Source organism: Plectropomus leopardus, chromosome 7, assembly GCF_008729295.1.
Source record: "Plectropomus leopardus isolate mb chromosome 7, YSFRI_Pleo_2.0, whole genome shotgun sequence".
Lineage (NCBI taxonomy): Eukaryota > Metazoa > Chordata > Actinopteri > Perciformes > Serranidae > Plectropomus > Plectropomus leopardus.
Window position 1 is genome coordinate 24,833,589 of NC_056469.1, and position 27,601 is coordinate 24,861,189.

General features: G+C 40.8%; 2 protein-coding genes across 2 annotated transcripts in view; both read right to left on the reverse strand.

Annotated features, from left to right (window-relative positions):
- Window positions 1-9: 9 nt before the first annotated feature.
- On the reverse strand, window positions 10-9,460 carry trpv6 (transient receptor potential cation channel, subfamily V, member 6). Its single transcript, XM_042489326.1, has 17 exons — window positions 9,370-9,460; window positions 9,059-9,206; window positions 8,856-8,953; window positions 8,647-8,769; window positions 7,631-7,771; window positions 6,735-6,833; window positions 6,426-6,601; window positions 6,161-6,307; window positions 5,998-6,077; window positions 5,769-5,904; window positions 4,824-4,910; window positions 4,658-4,734; window positions 4,146-4,311; window positions 3,896-3,962; window positions 3,504-3,772; window positions 3,288-3,394; window positions 10-568 (listed from the first exon to the last, which is right to left on the reverse strand). Exons 2-17 carry the CDS (start codon window positions 9,193-9,195, stop codon window positions 298-300), a joined length of 2,181 nt encoding a protein of 726 aa, XP_042345260.1. The 5' UTR covers window positions 9,196-9,206; window positions 9,370-9,460; the 3' UTR covers window positions 10-297.
- Window positions 9,461-14,349: 4,889 nt separating this feature from the next.
- The window catches only part of ephb6 (eph receptor B6), a 47,680-nt gene continuing 34,428 nt past the window's right edge, over window positions 14,350-27,601 (reverse strand). Inside the window, exons 6-19 of the mRNA XM_042489320.1 lie at window positions 24,085-24,240; window positions 23,438-23,709; window positions 22,221-22,302; window positions 21,451-21,575; window positions 21,193-21,355; window positions 20,788-20,902; window positions 20,537-20,592; window positions 20,301-20,417; window positions 19,751-19,998; window positions 19,443-19,661; window positions 19,201-19,350; window positions 17,489-17,673; window positions 17,222-17,380; window positions 14,350-15,811 (exon numbers count right to left, since the gene is read on the reverse strand). Coding sequence (XP_042345254.1) covers window positions 15,706-15,811; window positions 17,222-17,380; window positions 17,489-17,673; window positions 19,201-19,350; window positions 19,443-19,661; window positions 19,751-19,998; window positions 20,301-20,417; window positions 20,537-20,592; window positions 20,788-20,902; window positions 21,193-21,355; window positions 21,451-21,575; window positions 22,221-22,302; window positions 23,438-23,709; window positions 24,085-24,240 — 2,153 coding nt within the window. The 3' untranslated portion in view covers window positions 14,350-15,705. The remainder of the gene's footprint in view (window positions 15,812-17,221; window positions 17,381-17,488; window positions 17,674-19,200; window positions 19,351-19,442; window positions 19,662-19,750; window positions 19,999-20,300; window positions 20,418-20,536; window positions 20,593-20,787; window positions 20,903-21,192; window positions 21,356-21,450; window positions 21,576-22,220; window positions 22,303-23,437; window positions 23,710-24,084; window positions 24,241-27,601) is intronic.

Consider the following 27,601-nt stretch of genomic DNA (forward strand, 5'->3'; position numbering starts at 1 on the left):
TCAGCAAGATTTAATTGTCATACAAAAATGTTTATGCAACTACATAATAAGTTGAATGTCTATGTTTCACTTTACTTTAAGCATATATTACTGCTACATATGTTTTATATTGCTAGAAAAATAACACACTCTTTTCTATAGCATAATACTGCAGGAATAATTGCACCGTTGAATATGCAGGCAACATTGAGCTTGTGCAGTCCTCGTATTGCAAGTTTGCTCAACACTTTACTCCAAATATTCATAAGATGAGGGAAGGTCTCAGAGGATGCACTTCAGACTCAGGCAGCTTCTTCTCTAAACATATTTAATGTTCTGGTCCTCCTCCAGCTCATCTGGCTCCATCTCTAGACCCAAAGCGCTGTGGCGAATCATCTGCCAGCCCGTCAGAGACCTCCTGTTGTTAAACCCTCCTCTGTTTTTAGGTCTAAGTTTGGGGGTTCCTGGGGCGGACCCCTTCATCGTATCAGTCTTCTCTAGTCCCTCTTTTTCCTTTTCCTCTTCTTTAGAGAATGCTTTGACGTAACGCCGCATCTTTTGCAACATTGGGTCGTTTCTGTCTTCAACCCTGCAAAGACAGTAGAGTGAAAAAAGCAGCCACAAACTTTGCACTTCACTGAAGCTGGAGAGCTCAGAAATCAAACAGCAGAAGCCTTGAGATCTATACTTTTGCTGTGCGTTCCAGCATCCATACCACTATACTATAGTATGCCAGAAAATGATTTAGTATGTCTCAGTATGTCATCTGCAATATGCCAAAAAACAGGATGTTCTGCTACATCTGGTCGGATTTTGCAGTATGCATGCTTTTCTGACTATTCTCACCCACAATCCTCTGCACAGCGGCTTCTTGACAGCTGATTGACAGCTTGCAGAAACAAGTAATTGTTTTTTGAACAATACAATCATGGATTACCAAGAACAAAAATTGACAAAAAAATAAGTAATAGAGAAATGCATATGTAGGCTAATTTAATGATTATAAAATGTTAAATTCCACAGTGTATTCAGTCACAACTTAAACATTAAACAGTGAAAAGTAACAGTAGAGCTCGCAGGGTTATCTTTTGTTTCTGATGAGTTTGGCCAAAGGCCTTTTTTGCCATCTCCATATAAACAGATATGTGACCAGGAAGTCAAAGTTCAGGGGGGCAGAGTTTTTGGAAGAAGAAGTATATCCTGATTGTGTGCATACTGCATGCATACTTTGTAAGGGCAGCTACATTACCTCCTAAAACAAAAAGCATGCGATTCAGAAAGCACCCTTAGTCTTTCATATGGCTTAAACTCCAGAGATGCCTACATTTTCCAAAAAGCAGCTTGATAGCATCTTTTGTTTGACATTCTCTCCCCCATAAATACTCACATTAAACCCTCAGTCTGTTATGCAGACTTTACTTTATTTTCTCGAAAAAACTCCTCCAGAGCAACAGAAAATATCGTTTTCATAGAATGATCATGACTCCCCATGAATAGCAAACCAATCTGGAAAATTGGTGTCCTGTTAACATGCCTTTTTTTCATGCTTCTGTGTCAGGTCATGTTTTTGTTTATTTCCTCATGTTTCTGTTTTATTTTTGTTTTTTATTCTATGCCTCATGTTACAGCTTCCCACGTCCCCAAGTTTCCCTCCTGTGTGATTAGCTGCCCTGCCCCTAATGGGTTTCACCTGTGTCTGACTGTCACACCTGTGCCTTGTTAGCTTCCTTGAGTACATAAGCTGTGTGTTCTCTGCCATCTGTGCCAGTGTGTCCTTGACTTGTGTGGCATGTTTCCAGCAGTATTTCCTTGATTTGCTTTCCCATGCCTGTTAGTATTGGACTTTTTTTTTTATTCTGCCTTTGCGTAACCCTTTTTAGATTTGTTTGCTTCACTGACTCGTGTACCGAGCCTATCTCCTATGATTAAAAACCTACATTATCACATCCCTGATCTGCATCAGAGTTGTGCATGTGGGTCTATTCTTCCTGAGCCTGACACCTTTGCATAACTTACATGATGAAGCATGTGTAGGGCTGCTGTAGTCCATGTGTAGGTGGAAGAGGTGTGACAATAATAGATCTGTGAGAGTGAGAGTTTTGCTTCTTACTCACTGCACAACATGACTTGTGGCTGCATTAAAGACCACTGTACTTAGGTTGTGGTCAGTGGACAAACTTCTCTCTGTATGATTTCTCTGAGCAAAAATAGTAAGCCTAAAAAAAGGCTTTACTGCTGATGTCACTGCACATAAAATATCCAGATGCATCCTCTTGGTTATTTATATTTTTTGCCATGTAAGGGTTTTTTCAGTGTTTCATAAGCCCTGGAAACTTTTTTTCAGTCTCTTATGAAAGTCAGTGGACACACTATAATCTACCAAAGTTTGGACAGTTTTGGTTGTTTAACATAAGAGTTTTTTTTATACATTTAGTTTTTCACTGTGCTCTTCTCAGTGGTTTGAAGTCAATGGCACTCATCTGGGAAAAAGGTGAAAAAATATTTCAGTGTCCCAATCAGGTGACTGTCAATCATTTCTGATCAGACCAGACCCCCCAAAGTGCTGATGACTCAGATTAGCTGAATTTTTGAGTTTTTGACCAATTTTTGACCAATTTTCAACCAAATCTGTGTCACCGCGGTGCATGTGTGCAGATGATCGGTGTTAAGGTGTCCCCTGTGCCACCAGCTTGCTGAGCTCTCTGCCCGTCCACCAGCCAAAAGCAGATGTATGGTGCAAAAATGATGTGCTCTGTGTCATCTGGGGGACTTTTGCTCACAGCAGGGGTGGGCACTGCTGACATGGGTGGCAACTAACACCTTTCATTTGCACACACAACCCACACCTCAGTGACACAGACCTGGTTAAAAACCAGCAAAGCATCCCTTTGATACATAATACATGCAAATATTATAATAATATAGAAAATACAAAAATAATACTAAATGTTTTCCTAATAACTTCAAAGTCACAGGTGTATTCTTTAGTGTCATTTAGTGGTGAAGATTGTAAATCGCAACCAGCTGAAACTTGTGCCAAATGTGAACTACCGGTTAGGATTAGTTTGGTGTTCGGGAGGATTTAGTGGGAGCTGAATTATCTGCAGGTGCCCCCTTTCCAAAACAAACAGACCCATGACAATTCTTATTTTAATAGTCTATTTCTGCTAATAAATTCCCCTTAGTCCTACACACTGGACCTTAAAGTTTGATTAATGCACATTTAGGATACATATTTATAGAAAAAAGCCATTTTCATCAGCTTTAAAGTTTGTGTCTCTGTCTCTGTTACTGCAGTACTGTCTCACCTGAGATACCAGCGCTCCCTCAGACCGTAGTTGAGCCCACACACCCCGAGCCGAGGCCACAGGCAGCGAGGCAGTCTTCTTTCCAGCATCAAAGTCGTTGCTACCACCTGTGCAATGTTATTACAGCTTGTATCCATGATACAGTAATGCACAGGATGTGATAACAATGTGGATGTGTGTTTAAATGTATCCTTTTTAAGTCCATAAGTGTGCTACCTGAGTCCTCCAGAGCTCGTCTCTCTCCTGGGCCACCCTCCAGTGTGTGTCACTCATCATGGCTATCAGTAGATTTAGCAGAAGGATGTAGGAGACGACAGAGAAGGTGCAGTGCAGCACATGGACGATTGGGGGGGTGTAGAAGGTGTGGTCCACAGGCAGATCTATGAGGCCCACGCTGAGCTCAAACTGGGAGAAGAGGGTGATGGGGAAGGAGCGATATGCAGGAATTGACTCAGGGTCCTGGGTCATATACACCATCCACAGGGCTGAGAGGAAAAGTATGTGAGAGAGCAGAAAAGTCAAAATCGTGTCATTTTAAGCAGTTCTTATCTTTCAAGATTCATGAAGGTCAAATAGTTGTTTCCAAATGTCGCCCAGAATATACTCACAGGTGGAAAAACCAATGAGCACAATGAAACTCAGCCACATAAACTTTGTCAGGTCTCCAAATATAATCTAGGGGGAAATGAGACACATGGTCAGTCAGTCTGCAAACACAAAAAGGTGAACCTCAAAAACCAAGACAACAACTGAATACATCTGCTTCAAAACATTTTGGTACAGGTGTGTGTGTGTGTGTGTGTGTGTGGAACAAACTACTGGTTCTATGTGACTCATAACCTCCTATCGCAGGCCTACCTTCTGTATCATGATGACATAAGGGCCGAGCATTTCAAAACCTCGTGCGAAGAACATGACGTTGCACCAGCCGAGGACTAAACACACCGCCATCACCACAGCCTCTCCCTGCACCTCGCAGGCTCTGAACACACACAGCAGCACCACCAGGCACGCATAGCTGATACTGGTCAAAACAACAACAGGGAAGTTTGAATGAACAGGTGTGAATGCTTTTTCTTTGTGGACAATATGGTCATCCGCCTTCTGCCCGATGACAGCTGGGATTGGCTCCAGAAAAATTCGGAAGACCTAGAAATACTCAGGCTTTTAAATCTTAGGCTGAGAGACGCTAAAAAAGAGATGTCTTATACAAAGGGTGAATAAAGAAAATTCAGTCATTATGAGAAATTCTTTTTGGAATATTGAAGCATGTAAACATGTTTTTGAAGAAATCCAAAATCCAAATCTGAAAATAAGGGTTATTTCAGAACAGTGTGCTTTTTAATTGTGCAGAAGTGTTTTCTACTCACAGGATAACGTGAAAGGGGCCTCCAAGCGCTGTCTGGCCAAAATAGCGCTTTGCTCCTACTCTCAGTATATCAGGGATCTGTAGGGGAAGGGAACACGGGAGGATGTGGCAGTGCAATATAAATATACACGATAAGTGAGAAGATGAAGCATGTTTCATAAACTCACCTCCAGCAACAAGATGACAAAAGCTCCCAGGACGCTGATGATCTCGCCTGCCAGCCGCAGGTTGTCTTCATGTGTCACATAACTCTCCTGAGAGAGGAAACATAGATGTGTTAATATTAAAAGCACATTATTATTAGACTGTGTGTCAAATGCAGGTGCGCAGTTTGACATTTAGACATGTATACATATGAAACAAATGAGGTCCGACTATGCCTGTTGGTGGTTTTAAAGTATTTGTTTGATAGGATTTTAGTTTTACGACATTTTCATAATTAGGATTGAATATTTATTTAGTAGTAGTACCCTCTGTTCCCATAATACTTTTAGGTAAAATGCCTTGTGTTGTCCAGTGATGGAAGAAGTATTGAAATGTTTTACACAAAATTACTGCAGTATTAGAATACTCCCCTCCAACATGTAATACCCCTATATGAAATTGTTTTACTTAAATAAAAGTATTATCATTAAAATGTATTAAAATATGTGCTAAATTTAAAATAAATGTGTTATATTGGTCATATGTGACAAACAGCCATTTTGTTACACTGTAGTTGCTATAATAATATAATAATCTTTATTTATAGAACGCGTTTTAAAAACCATGTTGCAAAGTGCTTCACAAAGGAAGCAAAATAAAACAAACAAGTCATAAAATAATCAAGTTTTAGAATATATAAAACTATACCATATAGTAAATCATATATGTATTATATTTTGCAGCTGTATATGTATGTTTCTGAATCTGTAATTTGACCTTTGACCTGCAATAAATGTGTTGGAATAAAAATACAAAGTAACTAAATTATAGTTTTTAAGTAAAATGCAGTAAATATAAGTAAGTTATATTCCACCAGTGTTTATGGACCTGCATATTTATTATAAAATGTCATCATTTGATGTAGTCACACTAAGATAAATAACAATGTATTTATAACTCAAACACACATGGAGTGTTTTCTGGACCCGGATGGTTTTGTCCATATCTGACTGTGTGTAGTTCTCCGGAGCGTCCTTCAGAGGGCGATATGCACAGCACAGTGTGAAGGTCCCGATGTACAGCAGGTACAGTAACAGCAGCAACCTGATGCAAGAAAATGAAAAATAAAGAAACACTGTTAAACTACACTGGACCTGTTTACAGTTCATATATGTATCATCAGACATCAGACTTTACCTGAAGTAATGTTTTCCGTACAGGTTCCACTTCAGACTGACCAGCTGCCTCACAGGAGTCACCTCTAGTATCCTTCTTGCCTGGAGAGCCAAAATCTGATTTAAGTTCCCCTCAGAGTCACATCAAAGTCATTATTTCTCACTCTGCAGCTTGTTTTTTATACCTCTCTCTGATGACTTCCCACAATGAGCTCCAGCACTGACATGTTGTCGGCCCATGAATCGATCTCCGTCAGGTCGTACAGGTTAGAGGTCAGCGGGCCCAGACTCCACTGGACTACACGCCGTTTATTAACCAGGTGCTGAAACGCCTGAGAGAGACAGAGGGAAGCACTGCAATGAGGGTGGGATTAGTGAAATAATCTGCTCCACCTTTCATGTCGGTGTTTTCACCCTGTGAACACCTCAGTCCCCCGAGGCTTCACTCACCACGATGTTTCCCTCTTTGGCAGCCAGTTTAAAAGGTGTAAGGCCTCGGTAGTTGGGTACCATGTCGAGTGGCACTGACTGGTCCAGCTCTGCATCGCGTGCCATAATCAGGTCAATGGCCTGGCACGCTATCGTCTTGTTGGGCTGCAGAACCAAAATGTGAAGCACTGTGTTACCTAGACAGACAACAGGGACATACAACAAGAGACAAGAGGAGACACCAGAGGGCTGTTAATATTTAAAACATCAGACACGTTAAATAATGTTGCACTCTTTTCTGACTCTCCTACAGGAGGACTGCTTTCATACCGCGGTAATCCTGGACCCTGGTGCTCGCCCCTGCATCTATTACCATGGAGATAATGTCCTCGTTGCCAGCACATGCAGCAAAAGACAGAATGTGCTCACCTGTTGACCAAATGTACATTTTTTAAAAAAGACCATCTGTTTTGTGCCACTCACCATAAACACACAAGCATGTTTGTCTACACACTCATTAGGAGCAATTTGGGGTTCACTGTGGAAATTTCTATAATGGCCCAGAGCAGACAAACCAAACACTGGCTCTAGATTAGGCCATTCATGTTTTCCCATCGGCCAGCAGACCCCCAGTGATTACAGCATCAGAAAAACACTGATTTTTAAAAAAAAATTGTTTTATATTTAACTGCTTCATTCAGTGTTTCTAATAATCTAAATCACCTGGTACATTTGCTTTGGAGAGGAAGTGACCTCTGCCAATAATTGTGCTCCCAGTTAAAACCTCCTGAACGATGAACACTGAAGGATTTCTAACCAGAATAAGTTTAATCTGGTTACAATGTTCAATCATTACTTCAAAAGCCACCACCCACCCTCCTAAATCTTACACCGGACCTTTAAAGATAAAGATAATTGCATATCTTTATCAAAGAGTAATGGTACATAGATGGGCCTTTCTATTCTTATGACCAATCACATTCACCCATTCTCACACATGTATACACTGGTGGCCAAGGCTACCATACACGGTACCACTTATACACTCACACATGAAATCTGGGGTTCAGTATCTTGCCTAAAGAGGCTTTGACATGCAGACTGGAGAAGTGGATGACCCGCTGTGCCTCCTGAACCACAACCATCCCTCATACAGGACTCAGTGGTGAATATCGTAGCTAAAACATTTAAGTGTAAGCTTGCTGACAGTCAGCATGCTGACTTACCATAGTATATAAGTCCTCCTATCCTCTTCCTGAAGTACAAGCCGGTGACCCGCGGTGTAGCCACGTCGCTCCCACGGGTGATCAGATGATGAACCAGATTGATGTTCTGATTGACCACAGCGATGTGGAGCGGAGTAACACCTGAGACACAGAGGGGAGAACAGTGTGCATCAGTCCACTGTGAATTAATTGTTTTTAATTTCAACAGTTTCAGTAAAGTAAAGCTCACATTAAACTAATGTGTGTTTTACTGTCAGTAGTATTGTAACAATACTATACTTCACTACTGCTGTCTGATAAATGCAGTAATCTAAAAAGGAGAGTAAATGTACCTAGTTACATTCGACCACTGGCTGTAACATCTTTGCTTGTTATAGCTGTAAAAACAACATGTGCAACATAATTAGTCGTGTTTCACTCTCGTGAAGTGTTGAGAGAGGCTGTCAAGAGTTCATTATTGTAAATTGTTGCCGCTGTTATTTATTGTTTGGTGCTTTGGGAAAGAATTTGCATTTAAGATGTGAAAACACTGACTCATATGAAGCGAGAGAGTGGTTTGACTGGAGTAAAACTTGAGTCATAGCTACTTTGTGGTTGAAGCAGTTTTTACTATGTTATTTGTTTTAATGTTGAATTGAAGCCTGTTTATGTGCAGTCACTTACACCAAAAAAAAAATAAAAAACTCACAAGTGTTACTGATCAAGTAACATGATCAAGTAAATCTTGACTGAAAAAATTCACATCAAATGTTTTTTTTCTTTTTTAATTTTAAGATATCTCTTGTTATTCTGAGAAGTGAAAATGACATCCATATTTAAAGTGATAAGTACGAAAAGCAAAGAAATGAGTAGATTAAACTCCCCTCAAACCACTGTCATTTCTTTATCTCTAATATCTCATATTATCTGTTCAATTCTACCTAATTTTCTTAGTTGCTGACCATAAAACTTAACAGGAACAAAGAAATTTAAACAGCGTGGTGTGTGTTTGCGCTTGTTTCTGTGTGTTTTTGAACCTTGGAAGAGTTCAGAGGTCATGGGCTCGTTGATGAGTTCGGGAGCTCCGTCCATCAGAGCCACAGCAGCGTCCAGGTTATCAGCCATCACCGCAACATGAAGCGCCGTCTCACCGAGAGCTCCTGTGTGACCAGGATTAAAGTTTCAAACATAACAACTGCACCACCCTGAAATAACAAAATCCACAGCTCACGTTAAAGGGCCTTACCTCTCTCAAAGATGTTTGTGGAAGCACAACTCAGCAATTTCTTGATGCAACCGACACTGTTCTTCTTAGCCGCGTAGAAGAGAGGGATGTCATTTATGCTGAAGAGGTACAGAAGAGGTACAGGTTAGGCTTCGCTGTACACCTGCGTGTGAGTAATTTAGACATAATTTAGCGTTGGAAGCTGTGGACTATTAGTTTCTTACTATTTGGTGTGGAGCAGAAACGTTTCATCCAACATCTCGTTCCATCCTTTCTTGTTTTGAAGGCGAAACCTTAGCTGGCTCCACCAATGGTTGAGCTCGCTCGGAGCAGATCTGGCCAGAGACGGAGACATTGACATCTGATGTTTGACTGAAAGAGACACATGAAAAATAAGAAAGTGAATGAAACAAAGTAGAGAACCAGACAAGCATCATTTAGGCCTTGGACATGGCTTATTTTGGTGTAAATCATTCAGTTTTACTGTTTTTAAAATAAACTATAAACAAAAAGAAGAAAAGTGTCTCAATCTCACCTTTAAAAATTAAAAGTGCCGCTCCTCAGCTTCTGCTGATCCTCAGTCATAACACCCTGTCAAAGTTGCAAACACCACCTGTAAAAATGTCCCTGGGGAGAAGTGAAATCCCTGTGGCATCACCATTATATACGACCCCAGCGGTGAGGGAGGAGACATGTGGAAGGGTTTGAGAATGAATGGGTGGAGAGGGCGGATGACTGATCAGCGGACAGAGAGAGAGTGAGGCGGTAATGAGCAGGTAGACTTTCTCCGCAGGTCACAAGTCCCACAGGGAAAGTTGTGCTTTAAGGTTCAACTCACCGTTCACCCGGGAAATCCTTTATCATGCTGATTGTAAAGTATTGGCTGCATTCTGTCACCTTAAAAGTGAAGTGGTCCAGTCCCTAATCCCAGTATATCTCCACCAGGCCTGTCTGCATTCCACCAACCACCACCAAAACCTGCATGGCCACTATGAAAATTCTGCAACATCATGACAGTCAACACATTGCGGTCATTGTTTCTAGTGAACCGTTAAAGGAAACCGGTTTGGAAATTGCAAGCTTGTGTGTCTGAACACGGGTTTGTAATTTAAACCTGATATTAAAGCAAGATAGTCTAAATTGTAGATTTGAGGCAGTATTTTTCCAGGTGAAACTGGGATTATTTGTTGGAGTGAATAAGGACAATGACTTTCTGACGTGTTGTATCTTGTAAAAACACGCACCCCAACCTAGTTTCATTCACAATGATTTAACATGTTGAGCACCATTGATGTGTCAACAGGAGCGATCACAAACACGGTAATTGCCACATTACAAAGACCATAATGATCGTTTGGAGGCTGCTAACATCATGTTACTTTTCCTCCGAAGGCGGAAAACAAAGCTCATGTCACATAGAAATTTGTTTTCTGAAATCATCTTAATATGAAAAAAAAAAGAAACCCTCAATAAACTGAACCCAAATGACAGATTTCATCACCGCACAGGAATTATTTGTAAACTGCTGATTCAGTAAACTTTTACAACACCTCTGGTTGTCTCGGATGTATTGTTGTAGGTGTTTTGCTGCACCATTTATAGGTAGTGACTAACACGCTGGTCAGCCGCAGGATGAGCAGGGTTTAGGAGGACTCTATAGGAGGCCCTGATGATGGCTGCGATGTGGCCGTCATTTGGTATTGTGGAGATAATAGCTGTTTACCAGGCGGAGAGCACCGTCTTTAAGTAGTGTCATAAAGACTGGTGGTTTCCACTCTGTTAATGTCTTTATAAAGAAACAATAACACCGTAAAAACATGATTTTGTGGTTTGTGTCTTACACTCTTTCACAACACTTTATTAATTCTAGACGGGACGCCGCAGCAAACACTCATTACAGACGTCTCTGGTGCTTTCATGACAGTTGTCAGAGGCTCTTATTCAGAGTGACTTAACACAATAGAGCTCAATAATCATCATTAAAACAAAAGCATCATACTAAGTTAGAAAATAACTGTAGTTTCAGGAGGTACAACATAATTTAGGCTCCGTCTTGAATACAAACTTCAACTCATCCTTTAAAATGTCAATATTTTTCATGTTTCTGGATTTCTCCTTTTGCACATTTTAAGTCAGATTTAATCGATTCTGTGAAGAAACGTTATCTTGAGAGACATTTTTTCCTGACTGCACATTATCTGATGGAAAATTCCACATCTTGTGAGTTATACTCATATGTTTTTATAATTCAGCATTCCCAGTAGTATTCAGATCCTTTACCTAAAGGGACAGTTCACCCCAAAATCAAAAATACATATTTTTTTCTTGTACCTGTAGTGCGATTTTTCAAACTAGATTGTTTCGGTGTGAGTTGCTGAATATTGGAGATATTGGTTGTAGAGCTGTCTGCCTTTTCTCGTGTTCAAAGTACCAAAAAACTTCAGCTCAGTAGTCTGAGGTGAGCTAGCAGTACATGCACACTTCCTCCTGCGCAGTGATACAGTTGAAAGAAAATAGTTCCTACATGAAACAGTCAGGTTGTTCTCATGAATTGGTCAGATGTTTTCCCAAATTTTTGCATATCCCATGTATTTTGTAAGGCAGTGATCATGTGACCAATAGGCTGACGAGAACAAACAAGGAAGCGGCCTTAAGCGGTCTGTAAGGAGACAGGTTGGGGTTGTGGATCGCAAAACACAGGACTTTCTCCTGGGACTTTCCCTCAGAGATGTGTGTTTGATATTGTGTGAACTTCATTTTGAGTCAATTTAGGGCACGTCCTAGCCACATTATTTTTCCTAAACCGAACGTCCATAACTTTATGTTGCTTACATGTTTCACGTTGATGATGTAACATGATTTGTTAGCCGCTAATTGGGATTTTAAGGAGAACCGTCCATTTAAATCTGGGATTGAGTCAAAAAAATTGAAAAAAAAAATCAACCAGTGTAACATCAATATCTCAACCTGTTCTCACTGCAAACCAACATGTTTCTAAAAAGTAGGAAACTACGATACTATTAGAGGCACTTAGTTACTTTGAAACAACTGGATATTTTTGGTGTTCAGAAATGTCATCATCTGGACTATAATCTCAAATATAGTTTTGAAGGTTTGATCAATGTTTGGCCACTCAACATGTCTTTGTAAAAATGACCCCTGAAAGTTTGACATTGGGACTAAAATAAAGACGAGTTAGTACACTGCAGTCTGATCCAGTAAAATTCGACACAGTGCCAGCAGGATCACTCTGGCAGAACAATGTGTACGCGGTCTTTCTATCAGTTCAGATCTGCAGTGATATCATCAGCAGCGGGATATGTGGGAAACCAGTGTCTGTACTTGGACTGTTGCTGATCCCAGCAGATCCCAAATGTAGATTTTACTCAAACCTGCTGATCTGTGGAACCTGAAACACACACAGTTCACTTTTTAACACGGTGAAGGTGATATCAGAACATCAAGGTTAATATATCGTCATTTATTTTATAGCTATGTTAGAGCTAAACTGGTGTACAAGTTCATGTATTTGTCATGTGCAGTGCTCCTCCACATGGAGAATAATGTGGCATAGATGGTTACAGTAACTGATTTAATTTTTTTGAACAATATAATGTATAATCATATTTTGAACCATGTAAAAACATTACAGTACGTTTGTGAACCACTGTCTGTTCATTTATTGTGTGTTTGAGCACCAACTCATCAGTCCAGGAGAGATATACATTTTAAAATAATATTAATTCCAACTCTAGATGCAAGTTATGCAGACATATAGATCCAATAAAACATTACATTTTCTGCTCATATTTTTCATACTTTGTCACCTTTTATATAAGAAAAAAGAAATTCAGATGCACACTTTAATATTTTAAACAATCATAGGATGGTTTGCCATTAGCTTTTGTACAGACAGTCATGATCCCAAGAGTATGAAACCTAACTTTTGTGGCCCTCTGACTTTTCCTTTGATGCTACCATGATTTTGACAGTTTTGTTCTTGACTGAAATATCTTGACAGCTACTGAATGGATTTACATTACAGACTAACATTCATTCATTCAGAAGAAAAAACAACGAAGCAGCACTTTGTTATCATGCAGCACAAACCTAAAACATCCCAGATGATGTTAGACAAACCCCAACTCTGACCACTTTTAAGTCAAACATATTTTAAACTTGATTTTATATCCTTTTAAATAGTTTTTATCTTTGCATCTCTTGTCTGCACTTTTGCTATTTTAGTGGCAATTGTTATTTTAGAATTCTTACACCATTTAGTAGTTAATTTAACCTTTTATATCTTATGTCTTTACTCTTTTATTGTAAATCTGTATCCTTTATTATGTTTTTATATTTTATTGCTCTTTAAAGCACTTTGAATGAAATGAGCTATACACTTAAAGCTGCCTTGCCTACATAAAAGTGCTCACTAACAGGTCTGTGAATAGACCTTTTTCACGGCAGACATTCAGACTTGTCATATCAGGAAAAGCACAGGTCAAACTGATAACGTTAACAAGGTTTCAATTCTATTAAGTGCCACAGGAAGCTATTCCACTGAGCCAGCACGCACAATATGAGGGCCTCCCCTAAGTGGAATGCAGCCATCATCAGTGTTATTAAATACACCTGGGCTTTACCTAGTGAGAAAACTGGGTCATGATTTGTGGAAAGAGGCACTGCTGTTAAGTTTTTCAAGTGTATTTTGGGGGCTTTAAGCACCACAAGCTGAGTGCCATGTAGTTGCATTATAGTGGAGAGAAGGCAGACATCTCCACGGCCAATATCGTCATGCTCACACCAAAACAACTGAGAGCGACAAAAAGCACTCCAGGTAAGAGGAAAAATGTGTTTTTTTGTCCAACTTTTCCTTTAAGTCTAGAATATGTAAGTAGTACAATACTACTAGTATATGTACTTAATTACTTTTTACAGTTTTCAGTATTTTGACACATCATGATCTGGGTTATAATCTAAAATAGAGTCGTGAGGACGTTAACAATGTCTGTCCACTCAACATGCCTTTGTAAAAATGTCAACTGACGTCTAAACAGTCTAGATCAGTGGTCCCCAACAGGTCCAGATTTCACCTCAGTCATTAGTTTAATGTCAGTACATAAGATAAATTACCACAAATTCAATTTTATTTCACAAAAGCCAAAACTTTGGCTTTGAACACAATGAAATAAAACATATATTGCAAGTGTAAACAGAAACACAACTTCAGAATAAAAGCCCTGAGGCAGAAATTTGCTGGGTTTTTTTACAAAGTTGACACATTCAGGAGTCACTTGCAGGCTTTTTGACAATGACCTGCAACCCACTCTTCGAACTGCAACCCATGAGTTGGGAACCACTGATCTAGATTGATAAATAGCACTACAGGTAAAAGGACACATATGTATTTTTGATTCTGGGGTGAACTGTCCCTTTAATGTGTCACGTTAGGGGCTTATTGAGCTGGGATGCTCCTGGTAGATAGCACACAAAATAAGAAGCAAAAAGCCATATCTTAAATAAAATCATATCATTTATTTTACAAATTTGCACAATTATGTAATAGTGGTGAACACTCATACACGTAAACACAGCTAATAATGTGTGTAGCCTGACACACTAGTCTCAAACACACACTCACACCCACACACTCACTCGCAGCGTCATGTACAGCGTAAACCACACATTAACACAGCCTCATTTACAGCACGTTACACACACACACACACACACACACACACACACACACACACACTTACAAAGCATTTTGCCTCCTTCCTTCAAGTGTAAATCGGATCCGATTTTGTCTGTCTTTCCCATTTCACACATTCACAACGCTTCAATGACTCAGTGTCTTTACTCTAACAATCGAACAAAAAGAGGTGAAGTGTGAAATGTACACATAAAGGTGGGTGCTGTTCACTTCTGTTGCAGTTTGTGTTTGCAGTTGAGGTGAAGTTTGTACTTTTGTAGTATCACAGTACATGAGCTCTGTTGTCGAGTGAGATGTACAAACTGGGCAGCTCTCGAACCATGATATGTCTTCTAAAGAGGGAAAAACATGGCTTACGGCTTTTTAAAAGCATTTGTTTTATCGTCACATTCACGGCAGTGATTTATATCTAACCCCAGGGTTTGCGGTACTGGTTTTGGACTGGTGCTTTACAGCATCTTACTGGAAAAGTTTCACAAACTATACATTTTTCTGAAAGCTAATGGTAATACCTCATAAGGCAAACCACGGGCTGCTAGGTAGTACACTGTTTTATTTTTTGCTTTTAGCATTTGGCGTTTTAAGCAGAGAGGAAGTGATACAACTTTACAAACAACTCAAAAAATGTTAGAAAAAAGGCTTTGATTGTCTTCACGCAATTCTTTGTGTGGAGAGACCTCCAGAAGTATGTTAACAAAAAACATTTTTATACTTTTTTTGTTCTCAATGAGGGTGGAAAAAGTTTCATGGCGGTGGAAGAGGTGAGAGGTAGGATTGCAGATGGGTGAGGAGAGAAGAAGGCAGACAACAATAAAGTGAAATGTAGTGGAAAAACATTAAGGAATCTTTAAAGTCCTCCTCCTCAGCAACTCCCTAACCTCACTTTGACCTGGACTGCAGCTCCCATGGTGCATTTCTCCTCTGTCATTTGTCGTGACTGACCGGCAGGAAGTCTAACTCTTTGTTTCACTCCTTCTGGTGGTCATGTAGGTCAAAGTGTAGAAGAACACGCAGAGTGGCACGCTTTTTCCTCAAACAAATTCTCTTTTTGTTTTGGCTTAAAATGTGCTCCGTCAAAATGAATGAAACCAGACACAACAAGCAGAGGAGTGTGAAAACCACAGAGATCCATGGCACAGGTTGTTCCGTGGGTGGATTTCACACCTCCACCTGCCCCTGCGTCAGATAGGCTCTGAGCTGCTGGGCTGCGCTGACAATCTTCCTCTGGTGTCCCAGCAGGTTCACGCCGAGGTTCTGGACATCACTGAAGGAGAGAGCAGATGAACCGCAGAGTTTAGTTCAACACCTCAGCTGTTTGCCCGACCTGATATTTCAAAGGACAGGTGGGTTTGCATGTTAGATTACAAAAGCTTACTGCAGCTCAGGCATTTTATTAATGCCCAAACTAGCCCTGATTTGTCTTAAAGCTTCTCTCTAACTTTGGCTGATCTTTATTTTGTTTCTGTTTTTCAAAGGGGGTTGGGTTTTTCTCTTTTCTTTACTGTTTTGTGTAGCATTTTTTCCTAATAAAGCCTAAAGTCCAAGGCAAAGGGACCTCTCTCTTCCTCAGAAGGCTCCTAAGCTGCCTGAGACAGCTTGTTTGAGTTTTTAAGTGTTTACGTCTGTAACTTGGTGACATTGAAATGCAACAAACAGAACAGAATGTGCAGAGATAGAGAGAGCTGACCAATCAGATAGATAAAAAAAATAATAACCAGCTCTTAATCAAAATGTCAAGGTGGCCATTCACATTACAATCTCCCCCATATAAACACAGGAACATGAATGAAATCCTGTATTCTGGTCGCCTGATAACTAAACCATCAACTGAGCAATTCTGTTTGCTGAGGAATGCCAAAAGATGTGGCAGAAAGATTTGTAAAAACAGAATACCCGTTTGACCTTTCATTGAGAATTTTTGTGATGAGTTGCTGTTTCCAAGGTCGAATATGAACATTTCAGCTCATCTTTTGTTTGTAAAAACATTCAAACTGTTGACATTGATGTTCCCTTCTTGTCCTTGAAAAACAGATGGATTTTTTGTGTTTACTTCACAATGGTTCTACTGCTTTAAACTGTTATTAGTGTGGTAATACAGTTGCAAACAGAAATAAGAAACTCGTTCTTGGTTGCACCCTCCAGTCTCTGGCATCCATGATTTAAACACTGCTGTAAAGTGTTTCATTTACAAGTTATGTAAACAAGCCTGGATGAAAACAAAAGCCTGCCTCATGCAAGATGTTTAGCAATAAATAAAAACACAAAGTCTTTTTCTTTAACCTGAATGTTACATTAACCATTAGGGCCTGCTTTAATATTACACATTATCTTCTATCCAACATCAGACCTCATCATGATAAACATTAAACATCAAACATTCATTAATTTTCAGAATTTTGAATGCTAGGTTTTTGTCAAAAAACAAGAAATTAATTATTTAATTAATTATTGTATATATTAATTACAAATTCCAAGGCAAAAGCCCAGAATGACACCCAGATATAATACAAAGTATGTTTTTAGGCTTTGATGGTTGTGAGATTTCTTGTAGCCAGAAATTCCAAGATTAAACAAAAAATACACAGTCTTGCTAAAATTCATGAACACTGCCAAGTTTATCAAAAAATGAAGAATGAAAAGTGCTTAAAATGTGCTAATAACCATCTATACTCACTCCATGCTGAGCCTGCTGACTCTGTCTAATGTGTCCAGGTGTGCCTGATCAAACTCATCCTGGTATCTCTCCATCCTCAGCGCCTTCAGCCAATCACTGACTGTCGCCACCGACGTTAAGTCTGTGGGTGTGGGGCTGAGCAGCGGCTGGGAGCAGCTTCTGTAAAGGTTTGAAATGTCAGAAATGAGAGCATGAGAATCCGTGAACTCAGCAGATTGTTTATCGCCTGCTGCCTCTGATATGTTTTGCCAGAAGGTGGTGTCTCACCGAGCTGGCTCCACCTTGAGGGAGGCAGGGTGCCTGATGAGCCGATCCAAGGAGGAGAGCAGCGTGTCGAAACCTGGCCGGTCCCCTCGATCAGCCTGCCAGCACTGAAGCATCAGAGAGTGGAGGGCTGACGGGCAGTTTTGGGGGGCAGGGAGACGATACTGGTCTGCTACGGCCTTCATCACCTGCAGAGAGCGAGCAGACATCAGAGATAAGTGGGGCAGATGGTGTGACGAGTGTTGTGTAATTGCCTTATATAAAAGGTCACAGACCACTAAGGGCTCGAAAAGAGTGACTAAGAGAAAATTATGCAGATTTTGGCTGCCTGGCATTTTGTCACCACTTAAATGTGTGTTAAATCAAGAGGAGGGGGATGGTGATGAAGTGCATTTTTAAAATAGCTTTTACAATTTTTATGCACTGGCACTTTACTTTAGTAGCCCTGCGTTTGCACTTTACTCCATTTCAAAAAGAAAATATTATACACTTTATCACTTTGTCATAGGGACCATTTGGATTATTCAAAGAGGGATAAATCTATAGTCGCTGTTTTGAGAAGTATGGAGGAACAGATGGGAGTAACACCACAGAAGCTGAGCAATGTGCCACTTTGGACAGGGGCAGCAGCAAAATTAATTTTAACGACTTCAAAAAGGGCCAACCTAAAAACATTAATATCAATATCATATAAATGTAACTTCTCTGAGGCATGGTCGTAAGAAATATAAAGTTCTTTAATCAAAGACCTAAGTTGGTTTGCAAAGCAACTGAAGCATGCCACATTTGACAGATATTGATATAACTTTCTCATAGGGGCCAGTCCTCTTTCACACACCAATCATAACAGACATTTCCATTCCCTAAAATCATCTGCTCGAAGTACCATGACAACATGTTTGCTCAATAAACAGAACTTTAGATGTCCTTGTCTCAGGATAAAGCCGGGGTAACACAACTTGTTAAAGTGACCTAAAAAGTGTCAATAATTTAGTATAAGTTAAGATAAATAAAATATATTAATATGCATATGTGAAAATATGCAATTAATAATGATCTAATTATAATTTTTCACCACAATATGCTGTATTAAGAATATTTTCACCACTTAAGCTTGCAGACAGCACTTTCATTTGCCACTACATTTTCTGAACTGCAAAACTTCGGTATTCCTATGCATCTCTCTCTTTCGGCCCCTTCAGTCTCCCTCTGAGAAAGTTCTTCTGTATACTCTGATTCATTAAGGTATTCTCTTGTTGCCACAGTGAAAAGCATTTCATTGTTACTATCATAATACTCTGGCTTTTTGAGAGATCTGGGTCAAACTGCATTTTCCCACTACTCACCTAGGGCATGGAATACTCTGCAAAAAAATCTAAAATTAAAGACTTTATATCTTTATATACTTTATATATAGACTATTATACCTTTTGATGAATTTAAGGGCATCATAAAGAATGTGGTGAGACTTTTACTTTTTTCATTAATTTGGGTATTTTAAAGCCTTTATTCAACAGCTGAAAGAAAGCGAAGGCAGAGAAAGATCAGGAACAACATGCAGCAAAGGTATCTGTCCAGACACAAACAGTGGACATTGTGGCTCATAGTTGGTGCCACCAGCTGGGCGCCCCGGGACTTTTAATGACACGGATTTGAGTGCATTTCCACTTTGAATTGCTTATGATGTCCTTCTCTCAGTTTTCCTTCGTACTCACCTCTTGATTGCTCATGTCCCAGTATGGGCGCTCTCCATATGACATCACTTCCCACATAAGTATGCCGAAGCTCCAGACATCGCTCGCCGAGCTGAACTTGCGATGCTGAAAGGCTTCTGGTGCCGTCCATCTCACGGGAATCTTACTGCCCTGATTGATGACCAAGACAGATGGTTAAGTAGTAAATGTCGTTACACTGGAACCACAAATCAGGACCATTTATAAAATACTCCAGAACATACCAGTGAGGCAGTGTATGTAGGTATGTTGTGGTCGAGGCCCCTCATGAGTCGAGACAGGCCAAAGTCAGACACTTTACAGACCAGGTTGGAGTTGACCAACACATTTCTAGCCGCCAAGTCTCGGTGGACAAAGTTTCTCTCAGCGAGGTAACGCATCCCTGCACCAACTCCTCTGAGCATCCCGATGAGCTGGAGGACACTGAACTGGCCCTCGTTCTCCTAAATGGGAGAGACAAAGAAGAGACATGAAGTGAATAATGTGTGCCGTCACTAACAACAAAAATGGATACAACGTGTTGCCGTCTCACCCTGAGGAAAGCGTCCAGGGGCCCGTTCTCCATGAACTCAGTGATGATCCTCTCTGGCGGAGTACGAGTGATCACACCCTCTAACTTCAGTACGTTGGGGTGATCAAACTGTCCCATGACCCCCGCTTCACTGAGGAACATGCCCCTCTCCCTGTCAGACGCGCCCCAGCGCAGAGTCTTCACCGCCACCAGCACCTCCCTGCGACCCATCGGACGGTAGCGTCCCCGAGAAACCTCCCCAAACTGGGCTGGAGTGAAGGGGAGGGGGAACACATTACACTCTGTTGATAGTTCAGTCAATCAATCAAATCCTATTTATAAAGCCCCATTTAAACAAATCAAATGCAATTCAAAGTGCTTTACAGTTTGATTAAAGCAACAAAAACAACACTTGAAATAAGCAAAAATGGATCTTAAAAAGCAGAATGAGTAAAAACCATAAAATTTTGACATAAAAGCCAGACCAAAACGATAGGTCTTCAGTTTATTCTGTTGATAGTTACCATACGACTGCAGTAAGATTTAAAAGGAAAGAGAGTTTCATGCCTACCTGCACCAATCACCTCCTCAATCTTGAGATGAGTGGGATCTATCTCACGGGCAAACTCTTTGACGGCCTCACTAGGGTCCTCGTAAGTGGATGGATCTACATAATACTTAACTCCACCTGGAATTAAAAGGCAGGTTTTTTTGTTTTTTTTTTTTACTGCTAACTGACTTTTATCCCTTTATTTCTCACATTTAAGTTAAATGAAATTATATCTAATCAAATATACTAAAACTCACCCCTGTTACTGATGTACCTCTGCAGTCTGTCGCTGTATGGACTCTCCCTCCTCTTACTGCCATGTAAAAAAAGAAGAAGAAAAAAAATGTGAATGTTACTTAATACTTAAAAATACCTTTTAATTAATGTGAAAAAAAATATCTGCAATAACAAATTTTCTAAAGAATCAGCTGTCTTCATAATTATGGTAATTAAACATTAAAAAAAAACATACTGTGTGCCTGATCATGTGAATGGATCGCCAACGTACCTGCGAAACACCACTACGACCACGATCGCTGCCACCACCAGCAGAAACGCAGCTCCGCCCATTACTGACCCAACCAGCAAAGGAAGCCGATTCTGGATCTGCTGCGAATGTTCTTCTGTGGGAGAGAAAGTGAGAAAAGCATCAGTTGCTTTTACTGTTTCCAGAGCTGTAGAGAAGCTCATTACAAACACTTTTGTTACATTTGGGTCCCCAGATTAAGCTGCAGAGTGAGCGCTCTTCACTTTCACGCTGCTCTAAGGTACAGGCAGCTGCAGACCCAGAGTCTTAGTGAGGTAAAGGAAGCTGCGCAAAAGTATAGAGGCTTTACTCTGTCAGGCTCCAATGTAACCTTATCTTCTATCTTCTACTTAGAAGTGATGAATTTACAGTAAATGAGTGTCGTACCCAGAGGCAGTGTGGTGAAGTAGATGGTGTTGCTGTAGGGGCCGTAGCCTCGCTCATTTCGGGCTCTGATCTGGAAGGCGTAGATGGAACCGGGGATCAGAGAGCTGACAGTCACCGTATTGGTCTCACTGTACACACTTGCTGCACTGTCCACATCTGAACCCTAAAGGGACACAGAAGGACAGTTTGTGCTGACTTTTGTTATGTTTCAGTTTGGATCAGCATGATTGGTACATGTGCGTCCATCACTGCGTGTACCTTGTCATAGTATCTCAGCTGGTACTCCAGGATGTCTCCATTAGGCCTGTCCGGCTGAGGCCACGACAGAGTGATGGAGTCTGGGGCTCGGCTCAGCTGGTGCATCATGGGAACAGTGCTGGGAACTGTGGGAGAGAAGAGATGTATGTTTCCCCTGAGGGATGTCCTGACAGTGAAGTTGTGTTGAAGCGTTGGTGACCAGAAGGGGGCAGTGTTACAGAACTTGTAGAGGGTATTTAGTGGAGCATGAAAGTGCTTTTATGGAGCGCCAAGTGGGATCTAGTTACAGTCACTGTGCTGGCCAGACCAGTTAAAGGGAACTTTCCGGCATTCCTTTCGTTTAATCAATAAACTCTAAGAGCAGGCTCAAGAGCGTTTAGATAATCTCGGCTCATGCAGACTTTTAATCAATCTTGATCAGTTTCTTGGAAAATCTCATAATTCTGTACTTTGTCTGCACAATGCCTCATTCTCCTCTCCTCTCCCCACCCGTCCACTTTTATCTCACTTTCTGTCTGTATTTTTGTCTTCCCATCTTTCATTTTTCCTCTTTCTTCCTCCACAGTGACTATAATGGGATTTGACAGGATATTATAACCTGCAGCAACCTCCTGTCCAGAGAGCAGGAGGAGAAAAGATGGAGCAGTGAGCGACCGAGAGAAGAACAGTGACACACACACTCAAACAGTACAGTATCCACGCAAACATCATCATCAGAGCATCTCTTCTCTTTCATCCCGTCTTTTTCATCCTCTCCATCCTGTGCTCACCTGACTGGCTCGTAGTGAAATTGATGCTTGTGTATCGAGCTGGAAAAGGACTCAAAGCTGACACCTCATTCATGGCTTGCACCTGTCAATAAGAACACACAGACGTGACACACAAAGCTGTTTTTTAATTTACTTTCATGATGTGCCTCTGTGTGTGAGACACAAAGCCTGACACATGCAGCTGTGTCGGCCGGCCGTCAAACACCGGTAAATGGGAAATAACTGTGCATTATGAATAAGAAATAAGCTATGATTTAGTTGAGTTTCCCCTGAGCTAAATAATACATGTTACTGTGTATTTGCTGATGTGGAGCGCATGGAAAAATACAGAGGAGCTGCTTTTTTTATAGTGTCCTTGCCGAAGCAAGAGGCAAAAGAGACGTGATGGCCGTGACGTTTAACATAGCAGCATCAGCCTCTAATGGCATTTAACATATGCATCTGCAGCGCTTTCTAATTAATGACAATGACATTATTTAGCAATAACTCAGACCTCATTGTTTTCCCAACTTTCAGCTGCTGTTCTTTTTTGAGTTAGCTGCCAACTGCTATCAGCTACTTTTTAAATCTCCCGCGGTGGGTTGCATGTATAATGTACTGTCAAAATGTCACACTTATCAATCATGGTCCCATCCTGCCGGCTTTCCCTTTACCCTGTGAGTGAGTGCTGTTACTACCTCATCTGCCAGTGTTGTATCAAAAAGTGCTCCCTCATCAAATTAGTGTTTCCTCCCTGATAATGCCCCTCTCTGCGATTAGGCGTAGGGTTTAGTTTAGGTTCAGGAAAGCATATCAACAGTGAAACAGTATCCCCACAACACCGGCTTAAAGGTAAGACAACTCTGTCCACTCATTCTGCGACTGTTCCTTTTATACAAAGCAACGAGGCAGCATAATGCCGCGATATTCTCACCTTGAACCTTGACATCAACATTTTGATGTCCAGATGCGCAGTCCAAAAAGTACACAATTAGTTGTTTCACAAGGACATTTTTTCTTTAATTACTAGAAAAATATGTCCTTGCAAGGGAGCACTGTGTTGTGAATCCATGAAATGTTTCAATATTCACAGAAAAGAAAATCGTAAAAATGTAATACTTTCTTCATTGATTCAGTCCAAAGTGCAATATGACAATTATTACGATAAAACCAACTGCCAAAGACAGTTTTAGACAGTTTATAAGGTGATTACCAGGAGTGTTTGTTTTCAACAGTACCTGTATGAGATAAGTGACTCTGGTCAGCAGGTTGTTGAGGGTGACCTTGGTTTGTTTCAGGTTTGTCTGGGAGGGGCTGAAGGTGACGCCCTCTCCACACCAGGAGCACGACGCCGGGTTGGTGAAGGTGGCTGATGGACAGATGCGACACACCACCCCGTACCACACCTCACTGCGGCCTCCCATGTCCACTGGGGGGCGCCACCTTAATGACACCCCGCCATCGCCACTTTCATACTCCCAAGACAGAGAAACCGGAGCAGATGGAGGAGCTGAGGAGGACGGAAGGGGTTTGACATACATAATGTAAGTGGCGGACACTTAGACGGAAGCATCTGCTAAAAAGTTTAAGATATGAAAGAAACTGCATGCTGGCAAAGACATTTAACCAAGTTAAGTAATGGAAAGAATGTTATAAAACAAAGTATGGCGGTGACACAGTTTAAGCTAAGTAGGCAGAGAAACTAAATGCTTAACAGTTTTTTTTCCAGTGGGATTAAATTTTTATTATATTGTGATTAAAAAAAAAAAGAGTCTAGCTGGTGACTAAGCATCTGTGGTTCTCACAGCCTGAGTAAATGACAAATGAGGCCCCTTGAACGTCTCCCAGAGAGCCAGGCATAAACAAACAGACCAACAAAGCTCACTTGTGCAGGCAGAAGAGTTGTCGTCATTGGCTGCCCGGTAAAATCCGCTGCGACATTCACACACACTCGATCCCTCCTGGCTGGTTCTGCTGTTGGGGGGACACACCGTGCAGGGAACAGAGCCCGCAACGGACTTGAAGTAGCCCACCGGACACGCTGCAGAGAGACACAGAGAGACAGAAGGAGTGTTGAGCTTCATTTTTACAGTCAAATATATAAAGTGATCAGTGTTCACTAAGTCAGTGGTGTTCAGAAATAAATCAAGTAGAAATCTGCAGGGTTTCAAATATAACACTGTCTCACTCTGCTGTTTTGTCAGAATATGGACCTTGAGATAAGGCTTCGACTAATGCTTATTTTCACTGGTGATTCATCTGTCAGTTATTTTCTAAATTATTCCATTGAGATTTTTTCCGGCTTTTTCTGACATTTAATAAACCAAACAACTAATCAGTGTTTCAAAAAAGCCCAAGATCACGTTTTGTTTTGCACGCACCCACGTTTTTTTCCCATTAAAAAAAAAAACATTAAAAAGCTGGAATAAGAGACTTTTTTTTTACAGAAAATATTACTAAAATACTAAAACTACTAAACTACTACCAAATTAGTTGACGATTGATATAATTCTTGACAACTAATTGATTAGGCTAATCACTGCAGCTCTATTTGAGATAAGATTGTCAATTATTAGTATTAAGTTTAGTTTTTAGTTTTAACTATTTTGAACACTCAAGGTCTTAAATGTTAAAATCTCAGCTGCCTGACCAGCTGAACAGCTCGCATCAGACTTTGTTGCACATAAAGACAGCTCTGATGATCTGCACTCGCTCAGAAGACACCTATTTAAAAAAACATTGGAGCTTCATCAATAATGTAAAGTATATTGTGAAATGCACAGTTCCTGTCATTCTAATTTGCCCTTTTATATTGTTTTGATCCCACAGTCACACACCACAAACTATTTTTGGGTAAAGCATCAATTTGATGGCTTGTGGTTCCTTTGAGTCAAAAGTTCATCTAAAACACAGCGGCCTGTTGTTTGCTGTTGGCTTCGTCCAGCACGGTCATTTACTTCTGTTTACAGAGGAAGTGGCTCGCATAAGCAGACAGAAGCAAAACCATCGGTGGACACACACAAATTCAAAAGTGTTTCAAAGGAATGACTTATGACTTATTTGTTTTCTTGCAGAGAGTATTATGAGAAGATCTACGCAACTCACGTTTGTACAGTTATACAGCCAAGACACCATGTGTAATTTTTACACTTTGGTTGTTGTATGTATTAACATACATGTCATAAAGTATTGCTTAATGAGCTTTAAAAGTGATGGTAAACCTGATTTTGTCATGTATGGAAAGGGCCCCGGCAAAGGGCCAGACTTTGTGCTCATCTACGCAAACCAGCTGCTGGCTTTAGCCTTACATGTAATGGACAGATAGTAGTATAAATGTCCTCATCTAATACAGTTTTCCACCAAAATTAGCGTGTATATGCAGTGCTATTAAAACCCAGGAAATCCTGCTAAATTAGACGATAGTCTTATTGTCAGTAGACCAGAGCTGTGTACACGGCTCTGCGATAGACAGCTACGCCTTTCGTTTTTTCGTGTTTTACTTTTTTGAGTCTCTCTTTCTAACTAGGACCCAACTAATATGGAAAGATGTTCAAGCATTGTTTGGAGGGAGAAAATGGAATTAGCGGCAGCACAAAACTGCATCATACCAGAAAAGGGGCTTTTTTAAAAAAAAAATGTATCCAGTGGGAAAGGAGCTTAACTCGATATCAGAAAGTAAAACAAAAGCATGCAGATTTCCCAAAATTATTCCTGTAAGTGGAAGGAGGGAGGAAAAATGAGCCCACAAAATAAATAAAATGTAATAAAATTAATTTGACCAAATCCCATTATAGTCACTGTGGCAAATGTGTAATTTCTCAATAATAAAAGAGGAAATGGAGCAGAAACGTATTATTCTAATAATAGATTATTAATAAACAGTATGATTATCCTTATATCAAGTGATGCAATCCATTAAATATATAAAATCAATCCAAGTTAAAAGCATGCATGAGCGCTCTCTTTCTCTCTCTCTTTCACACACACACACACACACACACACACACACACACACACATTGAAAATACCATTTGAAGCTGCAGGCTGTTATCCTGAACTGATGTGTTTTACGGTGGAAAAATCTGTGAAACGTGCCAATTGTTAATGTCAACAGCGGGACAGCTGAGCGCTGAGGTCAAGGTAACACACACTTCACTTCATGCTGCTGCCTGCCAGAGCCCCGTGCATTCGTCCTGAGCAGGACCATGAGAACATTGAGAGAACTACCTCCAGGCTGGTCTGCTGCTATTTTCACACTGTGCATGTGTATGTGTGAGTGACTAAATCAGTGTCATCTAAAGGTTGCATCGTTCAAAAAAATGTCCCTTTGTCTGTGAGCTAAACGTAGAGTGTGAGTATCCTCTTACAGTGAGGCTTTCTTGTATCTCTGAGTGTGTAAATGGGTGATAACACCCAAGCCAACACCTTCAGAGAAGGACCCTCTCGTATGTTTTTAAACCTTGTTGAAGGATGAGGATGTGTATGTGTGTGTGTGTGTGTGTGTGTGTGTGTGTGTGTGTGTGTGTGTGTGTGCGTGCGTGCGTGTGTGCGTGCGTGTGTGTGTGGGTGTGTGTTCTTTATTGTTGGTGGGGGTGAACCTTTCACCTTGTTGATATAACCTTGTCAAGAACATTTATTAAATTGACACACTGTATGTGTGTGTGGGTGCATGTGTGTATACTAGATGGAGTCGGGGCAGCGTGGGAGGAGTAGATAAGGAGTTAGGAAGTGAAAGAGGCTAAAGAATAAACAGATAAAAGGCTTTCTGTGTTCTCACTTGTCTCAGAGAGCCGACTTTGCTTTCAAACAGGTGTGAAAAGGGGAAAAAAGGGGAGATGGGGAAGAAGTAAAAGGATGTTGAGAAACCACAGAGGGAGAATAAACTAGAAACGGGGAAGAAGTGAACATGGATATTGATGGCCCAAGATGGTTATTGGATGAACAGTGGGATTATGTATATGAGCGCCAGATGATGGGTGAAAAACGAAGAAACAGAGAGGAGGAAATATCCTCCTTCCTCCATCTTTAATGTCCCGACTGCACATTACCAGACGTGTTCTCTTACATCTCTGACACGAAACATGACTTCGCTACAAAGCCTCTCATCGCCGCTACGAGCTCCGGCAATAGACTCAACCCCCCCTCCTCCTTCTTCTCCCATCCTCATCCACCTGATTACAGCAGCCAATGAGATTGCTAACCCTCTGCCCTCTTGCTTGATCTGCAACCCCCACCCCCGCCACCGCCGGCTACATCCATCCATCTCCCATCTGTAAAGTAGACGATTCATGGCCATTATGAGCAGAGACACAGATGCCTTCACATCATAGAACAGTACACTCGGGGAAGTGAGGAGAGTTAAAGTGAGAGCCGGTGATGAAAATCCACTAATAACAGACATG